General features: G+C 36.8%; 1 protein-coding gene across 1 annotated transcript in view; it reads left to right on the top strand.

Moving 5' to 3' along the window:
• Nucleotides 1-12,053, top strand: part of LOC128738265 (whirlin) — a 160,864-nt gene that overhangs the window by 47,889 nt on the left and 100,922 nt on the right. The window contains exon 10 of the mRNA XM_053833270.1: nt 7,920-7,955. Coding sequence (XP_053689245.1) covers nt 7,920-7,955 — 36 coding nt within the window. The remainder of the gene's footprint in view (nt 1-7,919; nt 7,956-12,053) is intronic.

Raw genomic sequence — 12,053 nt, forward strand, 5'->3', positions numbered from 1 at the left:
CTCCTGACATTTCTGCGAGGTCCGTCGGATGGTAAAAATTTGGTCCGTAGTAGCACGAGCCCTCATGAAACACGCTTGATGATTCCCTACGAAACCTTGTGCTATTGGTGACAGCCGACGTAACAGGATCTGAGAGAATACTTTATAGGCGGCGTTTACCAGCGTTATGCCACGATAGTTGCAGCAGTTGAGCCGATCACCCTTTTTGTGGATGGAATAATCCACTCCTTCTATCCATTTCTCCTGTAGCTTCTCCTCCTCCCAAATTTTGGAAATAACCCAGTATACAGCCGTTACCTGCGTTTCTCGACCATGTTTATCAAGCTTTGCCGGTAGGTGGTCCCTACCTGCGGCTTTGTTGGTCTTTAACTCGATTACTCGTTTGACTTCATGTAGATGGTGCTGGGACATTCCTATCGTCCATGGGCACTCCTAGGTTAACTTCCGTTCCGCACTCTTCTGCAACTTCACCATTGAGGTGTTCATCGAAGAACTGCTTCCAACTGCTGACCACCGGTTATTTGATTACCTCTCTAGTCCCTACAAATGTCCAGTTTCGGAATTGTACGGACCCTTACGAGATTGATTCACCTTCTCGTAAAACTTGCGCGTGTCATTAGCTCGAAACAGTTGTTCTAGGAGAACGTACATGGTTTTGCCAGAGCGTGACGCGTTATGGCAACTACACATATACACATAACGCTCTGGCTAAAACATATATGTTATCCTAATTCTTCACGATCTCTGTTCTCCTTTTGGCTCTTTTTACCCCCAGGATCGTGGTCAACTGAAAAGAGCGTGCTAAGCCTGCGCACTTGTGTTCGAAATTCGATCTAAATTGGCAATCTATAGTGCTACAAAATATAATTCATATTTCCTGCCTCAAATTTTACCTCCAAAGTCAACCCGAAGATTCAATTTGACAATGGATCGTCAATGTAATATCCTGTGGTTGGTCATGAGACGACCCACGCACTATGGGGGATTTCCATACAAGCAGGCGGACAAAAATATTTTCGAATTTTTTCTACCATTTTTGACGTTTTTCTAGTTGCTATGATTAAAATATATTGTTAGAGTACATTTGCAAACATTTCACGAACATATTTTGAAAAGGGTTTAACTGTTTACCTTTGTCATATGTGAAAAACTAATACAGCCTGAATTCGTTAATTGGGCCACGACTGCACTCTAGCTGATTCGCTGATTGGGCCGACTGACAGTTGTTAGAAATTTCTAAACTCGAAAATTCCATACAATTTTGACATTCAAGTTGTCACATAGCCCAATTAGCGAACACCCAATTAACGAACCGCCCAATTAACGAACCACCAATTAACGAAACTTTGCTGTATGGGTTATTCCATCTCAAACGTTTGAATTCGACCATCAGCGATTTCAACCAAAGTTGGTATAATTGTTCATTCCGACCCCACAACCAATTTCCCGAAGTTATACGCCGATTGATCAATTCCCCTAGCAGTGGCGCTGCTTACTTTTTTACAGATTTCCAAAAAAAGTCATTTTTCGGGCTTAAATATCTCTTCAACAGTTTGATGTGAAGACAGGCCAATATACTTTTTCTATGGGTTTTTGACCGCGCAATCGAATGATGTTATCAGTTTTTATCTAATTTGTCAAGATCATACATTTTTTTGCAATTTAAAACAAAAAATGCGAATATCTCAAAACACCCCCAATTTTATTTTCAAATAAATATGCTCAATATGTTCCCCAGACAAATTCTACATAAGAATCACTTAACTAGAAAAGACAATATTGGTAGTTCGGGAGATATGGTGTTTTGAATATCCGGGACATGCGTTATTCTCTCTGAATTATTAGTAAAAGTATGTTTAAATACGTTTTCCTGAAGCTTCCAGACATTTGTATGACTAAAATGTATTTTAATGAAAAAGATGCATTTTCAACATAGAATCAACATAATAAATTTTGATGTTCTGGATACTTTTGTATGAATTTAAATAAAAGTAATAATTTCGTACAAATTTTTATAGTTCTATTATATAATTGTGCTATTTATTTGTGCAATATAATGCATTTAACTGGTAAAATTATTATGGTATTTTACTTCTGAAATTATTCGAAACTTCGAAGTAATTTTGAAAATGGCTTTATTAGCACTACGGGAAAACCTAGCCTAAAACGAACGAAATTCAGAAACGGCCTTTTCCGACCTTATGTAAAATTTTCCTGCAAATCTCATGGTGCCCACCCCTTCCTTAATTGTCATCGGAAAGTATTAAGTTTTGCTGATTTTCCCCTATTCTTAACAATATTTTAACTTAATGAAGTTTATCAGGCCAGTTAAGTTATTCATTCGTCCCATATAAGCTTTGTAAGATTTACCGAAATTGGTCCATAAGTTCAGCAGATCTAGAACATATCTTGAAATAGGCCATAGCACTATGAGATATCAGGCGGACAAAAATCAGAAAACTGACTTTCACTAATCCGCTTAATGAAATTTTCTGTTGATAGCAAACACTTCAATTAAGAAAAATCCAAAATAGCAAGTCTCTAGTCGATGTTGTTTCTGAGATAGAGGCTGTCAAAGTTGAAAAACGATATGACATATACGCTTTTTGCCATTCCAACATGTTTACTTTCAAATCAATTTTTGAACACTATTTCCAAAATTAAATCTTATGTATTATATATCATTAGAAAGGTAATGAAATGAGCTTTCCGAAAAATAAATAGTTTAGACGGCTAAAGGAGAAATTATAATAATAAAAAGCATGAGAAGAAGGAAAATTTAAAAAATAAGAGAATTTTCTGCTTTCTTAGTCGAGAACTTTTTTTCTCCAGATATCTCCAGGTTAATTCCTCCTTCTGGGTTAAATCTCAGGTATATACTATCAACTTATGAAAGAATTACGTGCCACCATGCGCCACTCTGCGAAATATAGTGCTTTGAAAATTTCTAGTCACCACGGGAGATTTCAAGATTAAATATATTTCCAGTACACACACACACACACACACACACACACACACACACACACACACACACACACACACACACACATACACACACACACAGACACACACACATACACACACAGACACACACACACACATACACACACACAGACACACACACACACAGACACACACACACAGACACACACACACACACACACACAGACACACACACACACACAGACACACACACACACACAGACACACACACACACAGACACACACACACACACAGACACACACACACACACACAGACACACACACACACACACACAAACGCGCGCGCACAGCTAACTGATCAATGTGAAATTATGTCAACAGAAGAAGCATTTAGTATAATCATATTTAGAAACTGGGTTAAACAGATTTCAATATGAAGTAGGGAGTCACCATCGAGATTTCCTCCATACAACGTTAATGGAACTATGAAGAAAACATGCGCCCCTCCTGTTAAGTTCATCGAAGAAATGTCTTCGAAAATTTTAAATTGCAATCCATATTGAGTGGGCTGAATTTTTAGACCTATGGCCTATTTCAAGATATGTTCTAGATCTGCTGAACTTATGGACCAATTTCGGTAAATCTTACAAAGCTTATATGGGACGAATGAATAACTTAACTGGCCTGATAAACTTCATTAAGTTAAAATATTGTTAAGAATAGGGGAAAATCAGCAAAACTTAATACTTTCCGATGACAATTAAGGAAGGGGTGGGCACCATGAGATTTGCAGGAAAATTTTACATAAGGTCGGAAAAGGCCGTTTCTGAATTTCGTTCGTTTTAGGCTAGGTTTTCCCGTAGTGCTAATAAAGCCATTTTCAAAATTACTTCGAAGTTTCGAATAATTTCAGAAGTAAAATACCATAATAATTTTACCAGTTAAATGCATTATATTGCACAAATAAATAGCACAATTATATAATAGAACTATAAAAATTTGTACGAAATTATTACTTTTATTTAAATTCATACAAAAGTATCCAGAACATCAAAATTTATTATGTTGATTCTATGTTGAAAATGCATCTTTTTCATTAAAATACATTTTAGTCATACAAATGTCTGGAAGCTTCAGGAAAACGTATTTAAACATACTTTTACTAATAATTCAGAGAGAATAACGCATGTCCCGGATATTCAAAACACCATATCTCCCGAACTACCAATATTGTCTTTTCTAGTTAAGTGATTCTTATGTAGAATTTGTCTGGGGAACATATTGAGCATATTTATTTGAAAATAAAATTGGGGGTGTTTTGAGATATTCGCATTTTTTGTTTTAAATTGCAAAAAAATGTATGATCTTGACAAATTAGATAAAAACTGATAACATCATTCGATTGCGCGGTCAAAAACCCATAGAAAAAGTATATTGGCATGTCTTCACATCAAACTGTTGAAGAGATATTTAAGCCCGAAAAATGACTTTTTTTGGAAATCTGTAAAAAAGTAAGCAGCGCCACTGCTAGGGGAATTGATCAATCGGCGTATAACTTCGGGTAATTGGTTGTGGGGTCGGAATGAACAATTATACCAACTTTGGTTGAAATCGCTGATGGTCGAATTCAAACGTTTGAGATGGAATAACCCATACAGCAAAGTTTCGTTAATTGGTGGTTCGTTAATTGGGCGGTTCGTTAATTGGGTGTTCGCTAATTGGGCTATGTGACAACTTGAATGTCAAAATTGTATGGAATTTTCGAGTTTAGAAATTTCTAACAACTGTCAGTCGGCCCAATCAGCGAATCAGCTAGAGTGCAGTCGTGGCCCAATTAACGAATTCAGGCTGTATTAGTTTTTCACATATGACAAAGGTAAACAGTTAAACCCTTTTCAAAATATGTTCGTGAAATGTTTGCAAATGTACTCTAACAATATATTTTAATCATAGCAACTAGAAAAACGTCAAAAATGGTAGAAAAAATTCGAAAATATTTTTGTCCGCCTGCTTGTATGGAAATCCCCCATAGTGCATAGGTCTAAAAATTCAGCCCACTCAATATGGATTGCAATTTAAAATTTTCGAAGACATTTCTTCGATGAACTTAACAGGAGGGGCGCATGTTTTCTTCATAGTTCCATTAACGTTGTATGGAGGAAATCTCGATGGTGACTCCCTACTTCATATTGAAATCTGTTTAACCCAGTTTCTAAATATGATTATACTAAATGCTTCTTCTGTTGACATAATTTCACATTGATCAGTTAGCTGTGCGCGCGCGTTTGTGTGTGTGTGTGTGTGTCTGTGTGTGTGTGTGTGTCTGTGTGTGTGTGTGTCTGTGTGTGTGTGTGTGTGTCTGTGTGTGTGTGTGTGTGTGTCTGTGTGTGTGTGTGTCTGTGTGTGTGTGTGTCTGTGTGTGTGTATGTGTGTGTGTGTGTCTGTGTGTGTATGTGTGTGTGTGTCTGTGTGTGTGTGTATGTGTGTGTGTGTGTGTGTGTGTGTGTGTGTGTCTGTGTGTGTGTGTGTCTGTGTGTGTGTGTGTGTACTGGAAATATATTTAATCTTGAAATCTCCCGTGGTGACTAGAAATTTTCAAAGCACTATATTTCGCAGAGTGGCGCATGGTGGCACGTAATTCTTTCATAAGTTGATAGTATATACCTGAGATTTAACCCAGAAGGAGGAATTAACCTGGAGATATCTGGAGAAAAAAAGTTCTCGACTAAGAAAGCAGAAAATTCTCTTATTTTTTAAATTTTCCTTCTTCTCATGCTTTTTATTATTATAATTTCTCCTTTAGCCGTCTAAACCATTTATTTTTCGGAAAGCTCATTTCATTACCTTTCTAATGATATATAATACATAAGATTTAATTTTGGAAATAGTGTTCAAAAATTGATTTGAAAGTAAACATGTTGGAATGGCAAAAAGCGTATATGTCATATCGTTTTTCAACTTTGACAGCCTCTATCTCAGAAACAACATCGACTAGAGACTTGCTATTTTGGATTTTTCTTAATTGAAGTGTTTGCTATCAACAGAAAATTTCATTAAGCGGATTAGTGAAAGTCAGTTTTCTGATTTTTGTCCGCCTGATATCTCATAGTGCCACGCCCGACTGCAAGAGCTTCGCGAAATGCTGTCAACTAACTTCGACTTCTTTGTGCCAGTTACACGCTACTGGCAATTAACCAAACAATGTGTAAACAATACACTATTTTGTAGTCGGACGAATTGAAGACTACAGAGTGTTGTTGGTATGTATCAAATTTGTACTGAAATAAAAATAATGAAATATTTCGAGCCACTGGCTTCCACTACTGGCACTTGTGATATCCTCCGGTTTATCATCTAACACCTAGAGTGACTATATACAGAGTGGCGACAAGTCATCCCAAATGTATGCAATGCGGCTTTTCCAAGGTTTTTCTTTCTCTTTCCTGCATTCGCGTTGGATAGGTCGTCTGCTCGATTGGAATGACACTGACAGATAATTATCATTCCAATTTTGACATTGTCGCCACTCTGTATATAGTCACTCTACTAACACCAACTGACTGACTCATCCCATTTACCATTGTCGGGAAGCTGTCAACCGACGCTCTCTCTGTGCCAGTTACACGCTACCAGCAACTACCCAAATAATGTGTCAGTAACACACATTACACATTCAAGGTAAATCCTACAATATGCTGTAAATATTAGAATGCCACAGTACTATAACAACTACTGGAGCATGTACCCTAAATTTATAGAAGCCAGACCTCTAGATCCCACTGGGACAAAATTGTTTTCTTTTGCTAGAAAAGAAACTAACTTTTTAATTCGACACAGACTACAACTCAAACCTGACCTGTCAGAAACAAAAGTATCTAAAACGTCTTAAAAATCACATTTTACAATTTAAAAATTAGAACAGCCGAATTAAATCGGCATTGGGAATCGGACAGAAAGACAAAACAAAATCAATCAATCAAGTAAATGATTGAACGATCCCACTGACTGTTGAATGAATAAAGGCTGTTTACTTACGATGAATTACGAGATAAAAATCGACATTGTTTTGGCAGGGGATTTTTTAAAATTGTCATATAGATTTGGGCCGAAGGGTCTGTAGGTCCTGAGCCTTCAGATCGATGGACGTTTTGCGGTCAGGGAAATGACGGTTTCGCTTAATTGTCTAAGACGAATTAGACTAAATCAAATTAACATTCAATAATCTAGTGTAAAAGCTAATAGGATGAGTACGCGCTTGTCTTTAGTGAAGTTTTTTGATTTTTTTAATCATTTTATTCCACAAGTGTGGAGATTTTGCATACTTGTGAGAGATTTTATGAAATGTTTTACACAGTCATAGTTTTCGGATTTATAAATGAAAACGATATTTATGAAATTCGAAATCTTTTTCCTAAAACACTCTAATGGAAGTTTTACGGTTTTCTCGCACATCGTTAGTTCAAAATAACTCTTGAACTAATAGTTGCAGAACAAATATTTTTTGATAACGTATGTTTTTTCAGTAAACGACAGGAAATATTATCTGGGAAAAATTTTCTACGAAGTTTTTCACGATGGTGAAACACATCAGCAAAACCATTAACAGGAATCAACGACTACGAAAACGTATGTGGAATATAATTTAACTAGACTTTTTTTCGATTTGCTCCACAAAAATAATATTCCGACTGACGTTGGCTGAACTCATGCGGGGGTCGGACTAACCGACGCAAATAAAATTGCATTTTTCATTATGAGTAATCCTGCCTCAAGTGGTTACCGTGACTACTGAACTGACGGTAGCATCAGTTGTCTACCAGACTTCCACTTTCACAAATTAGTGTGTAAGAGCATATCCAGCCACCCGTCGTTTTCGAACGTGATTACACTATTAAACCACATCTTTATTGCGTTTTGCCGTATCAACATAATTGCAATTACATGTTTCCCTATCTTTCTTTCTTTCCTCCAGAGAAAAGATCATTTACCTCATTCGCACGACCTGCCGGTAAGTACCACCTCTTACGGAAGTTTACTCTTTTACCCTTCCATTTTGTACGATAAAACCTGAAAGAAAAACGGATACGAAAGGATACCGACCATCGACTTGATGCGATATTTTTTTATCTACCTACTTTACTTAAACTCACATAATGTAACACCACACCACTCACTTACTGTTTCATGCTAGGTCTTTGATTGATTGGATTCATTTTTGTTACAACTTACAACCAAAAAAAAAAAACAAAAAAGAACAGAAACCGACTGAAGCAGTAATTGTAGCGGTTTCGCAACAATTTTTATCACAATTTTTCAATCTCTTCTGCTTCGAAGTTTGCTTTTATTCTTCACTCATTTTGCTCACTTTTGAATTGTTCTAGAATTTGCTTTCGGTTCTGCTTTCTTATTTTCGATGAAGATGATTATGATACGATCAGCATCATCATCATCATCGTGATGACAGTGATAAATCGCATGACTCTCGTTGGAAGTCTTGTTGAAGCTCGTAAGCTTTCGCTGCTGCTTTGGTTGCATAACACCTACCTACCTACCTACAGGCTACAACATCAGACAGAATTGTTATTAAACAGGGTCAAATGAACCGCTATCAACAATCAACAACAACAACGTCGCGTCGCGATGTGGTTCAAGATATTGTAAAACACTTCATAGTATGAATCATGATAAAAGCGAATGGTACTTGATTGAAATAGTTGGGATTTCTGAGGGTAAATGCATTGATCTATTTTGAGTACCTTTGCCTTGTATTTACCGGGGATGTTTACCGGTTGATCACGTTGGAGCGGGTAAATAGCCACTTTCGCCATTAAGTAGGTATGGTTGTAGTTTCTAAGACAACGGTCAACAGACCGAGCCCACTTACTTAGTTTCGTTTGAGAATTTGACATTGGTTTTCTGGTTGCGTTCGAGAGTAGTCTTGCTTGTTTTTGTCTAACACTCGACGAATGATAATTGTTTCTGATTCGGTTACCTTCTCTGCGTTAATAGAATGCTACGCTTGATAAAAAAACATCTAATTTCATGAAGTAACGCTTTTGCCTTAGCTGAAACGTAACTTTATGAATTCGAAAATTTTTTTGAAGGTTTATTTTAGTTTAGTTAGTAACTAAAACGAGTAATACAACTTTTTTGCCAAGCCTTTTTTTTAAGGGTGTGAAATTATTTACATCGCTCATAGCAAAATCATGCCAGCTCAGCAATTTAAGGCGCACATTTCAACCCATACCACTTGTTGCTCAACATGATGCAGCAATCGGAAACGTTTTCTTACCTATCATTATTGGGGCAAGCTGCTGCTGCTGCTGCTGCTGCTGCTACTACTGCTCGCCAGTAACGATGATGCGGAAGAAAACGGAGCTTTTTAGTAAAGTCGGTTCGGCGGAGCCCACCCATACCCAACCGGAAAAGCAAGAAAAGAATTTTGAACGATTTTACTTCCTTTTCAGCTTACGCGAGCGATTAGTAGAGTACGAAAGAGGATTTGAAATATTTCGTAGTTTTTTCTACCGTCCGCTAGGTGGCTGCGACTTGTAAGTTCGCTTCCACGCTAACGGCGAGAAGCTTTCATTGCGTTCGCTCGTTAAGGGAGTTACATACAAACGCGAAAGTGAGCGCGAGTGCACTGGGTACATTTTACTATAGTTACTATATATATAGTTCGGCGGATAGAAAATCGGGAGCCAAATAAATGTCAAAAGCGGAGCCAAAAGCTTTTCAAAATCCAAAATGCAGGAGTAATGTTAAAAAAACACACTTTATTTTCATAGAACTAGTCATTTTCAACACCCGCCAGTGATTATTTTTCGTAAAAACCTGCACATTTCACCATAATTTCAAATTTAATTTCATAAATCAGGGATGCCAATTCGCGTGGTTTTCTATCCGCCGAACTATATATATAGTAACTATACATTTTACTCCTACAAAATATGAGATCTATATTCTGGCTTTAGTTTTCAGAAGGTCGCATAATCAACGCTTTTGCATTCATTATGCGACTTTCTGAAAACTAAAGCCAGTATTCATAAGAAAAGCTATGTGCAAAATTCTGAAAAATTATATCAAGTAATATGGGTTCAACTGCGACAATTTTCCTATTTTTTTTTATTATCTCACTGAAATTTAGCTTGTGTTGATCAATACTACATTTTCTACTAATTTTTATCGAATTGAGTGAATGAAGTCAACTTTCGGCATTTATTGCATGCAGATGTGTCTCGTCGTTATGGCTGTTTCCTATTTAGCTATTGTTGTTGCGTGTCTGTCTTTATTACTATATAGGGTTTAGTGCTAATTCCCGTCATATTAAGGACAGTCACTTCATTTTTCATTATTTTTTGGGAGAATTTTAGCGAATAATACAAAAGTTGTTGTACTGATTTGACTCAAACACACTTACCTTCAGATTCGTGCAATTTAATTTCACTAAAAAGCGATTATTATAAGCATTTTATTGAAATTACGTCACTGACTTAATTTTTTAACCCTACAGCGGGTGCGCTGGTCTGGTGCACTGAGTACACGCGCGCGCGAAGAACACTCTTTTTGCAAGTAATTTTCGACCACTTTTTTAATTTCTTTTTGCTATATTTTGGCATTATTGAAAAAAGGAAGAATTGGTGTGATTTGAATAAAATTTCAATGAGTTTTCGCATTTTTTCGAAAACGTGTTTTTACGAGCGCATTAGCAGCGCGACCGCTCTAGGGTGAAACTTGTCGTACCGTTTTTAAATCCGTCCATCAAAATTTTCCTTCGTCCGAACCAGAAATCACAACAATGTTTACGAAAATAGCGTACATGTACTTACGAAGGACGGCACGGCGAGTGTCATTCTATAAAAATTTCTACTGGTCATGCAAGTTTTCTCCTGCAGAATAACATGAATGTTTTGCGTGAGGTGTGTGTGTATGTATAACCTGTATATCTCCCACTGTCCGGAAGTGATATTATGAAATAGGTAACTGCAGTGAGGGTTACCCAACAAACACCGAAGCTGAATTAAAATGCTACTGATTTGGTCACAGCTGATTTAACTCTGAATACAGGTGGTAGACGCTGAATAAATTTAAGCAACGGCTTCTGTATTCTATAAATGATTGCGCTGTAAATCAGCTGCTTCACACAATAGTGTCACAAGCAGATTAGGCGCATCTTCAACCTCTCCACAACCCGTCAATATTCTCAATAATTGTGCTATACTAGCTGAATAAACGATTTGTCATCTTAATAAACAGACCTCCCACGAAACGTTTATGCGCTGATTAAATATTTTAGCAGCCATTATTATTCAGCCATAGCTGAATATGCATCAAATAAAATTTATGTAAACTATTCTACAATACTTATTCAGCCGAAATTGGAGAACTTAACCAACCTATTTCGCTTGAGGCAGAAAAAACACTTGTTAAGCGATTATATCGCCCTTTATATAACCTCCGTGTGCCTTGTTTCCAGCTTTGCGCAAATTGGTTATTTAAAAACGCGCAAAAGCCTCTATTAAGCTCCATCGCAGCTTCGAAAGCAGCTATTAGCAAGCCCGAAGCTTGATAAAATCACCAAATTTACATGTTTAAGAGCTGAAAAAAGGTTTTTATTTCTAACACCAAACCATAGTACAGCCACAGGTAGAATAAATTCAGCTATAAAAGCGTTTGATCAGCCTGAAATTGTTACTTGGGTAGCTGCTTTCAAAGCTGCAATAGAGATTAATAGAGGCTTTTGCGTGTTTTTAAATAACCAATTTGCGTCATCATTTAATCAGAATTCGTATATGCAAGCTAATTAAAAAAGTATGTCGTCATCTTTCGGGAATTGAACCGCCATTTGCTGAAATTAAAAACTTTCCAATTAAATTCTACTATTTATATTTATTCGTGACAGATACGTATTTCTGTTTCCGAAAAATCTTGTAAACTGGATCGCCTTAAACCAACTCGTAAACAGCTTAATAGCGGACTATTCTGCTAAATAATCCGCTTCTAAACAGCCATAAACGTAGAACCATTTTACGGTTGCTTAAAGGTGTTAAAGTGGCTTTATAAACCAGTAGACGCTATTATTAGGCTCACAGCTTTCAAACTACTT

The sequence above is a fragment of the Sabethes cyaneus genome, chromosome 2 (genome assembly GCF_943734655.1).
Source record: "Sabethes cyaneus chromosome 2, idSabCyanKW18_F2, whole genome shotgun sequence".
Lineage (NCBI taxonomy): Eukaryota > Metazoa > Arthropoda > Insecta > Diptera > Culicidae > Sabethes > Sabethes cyaneus.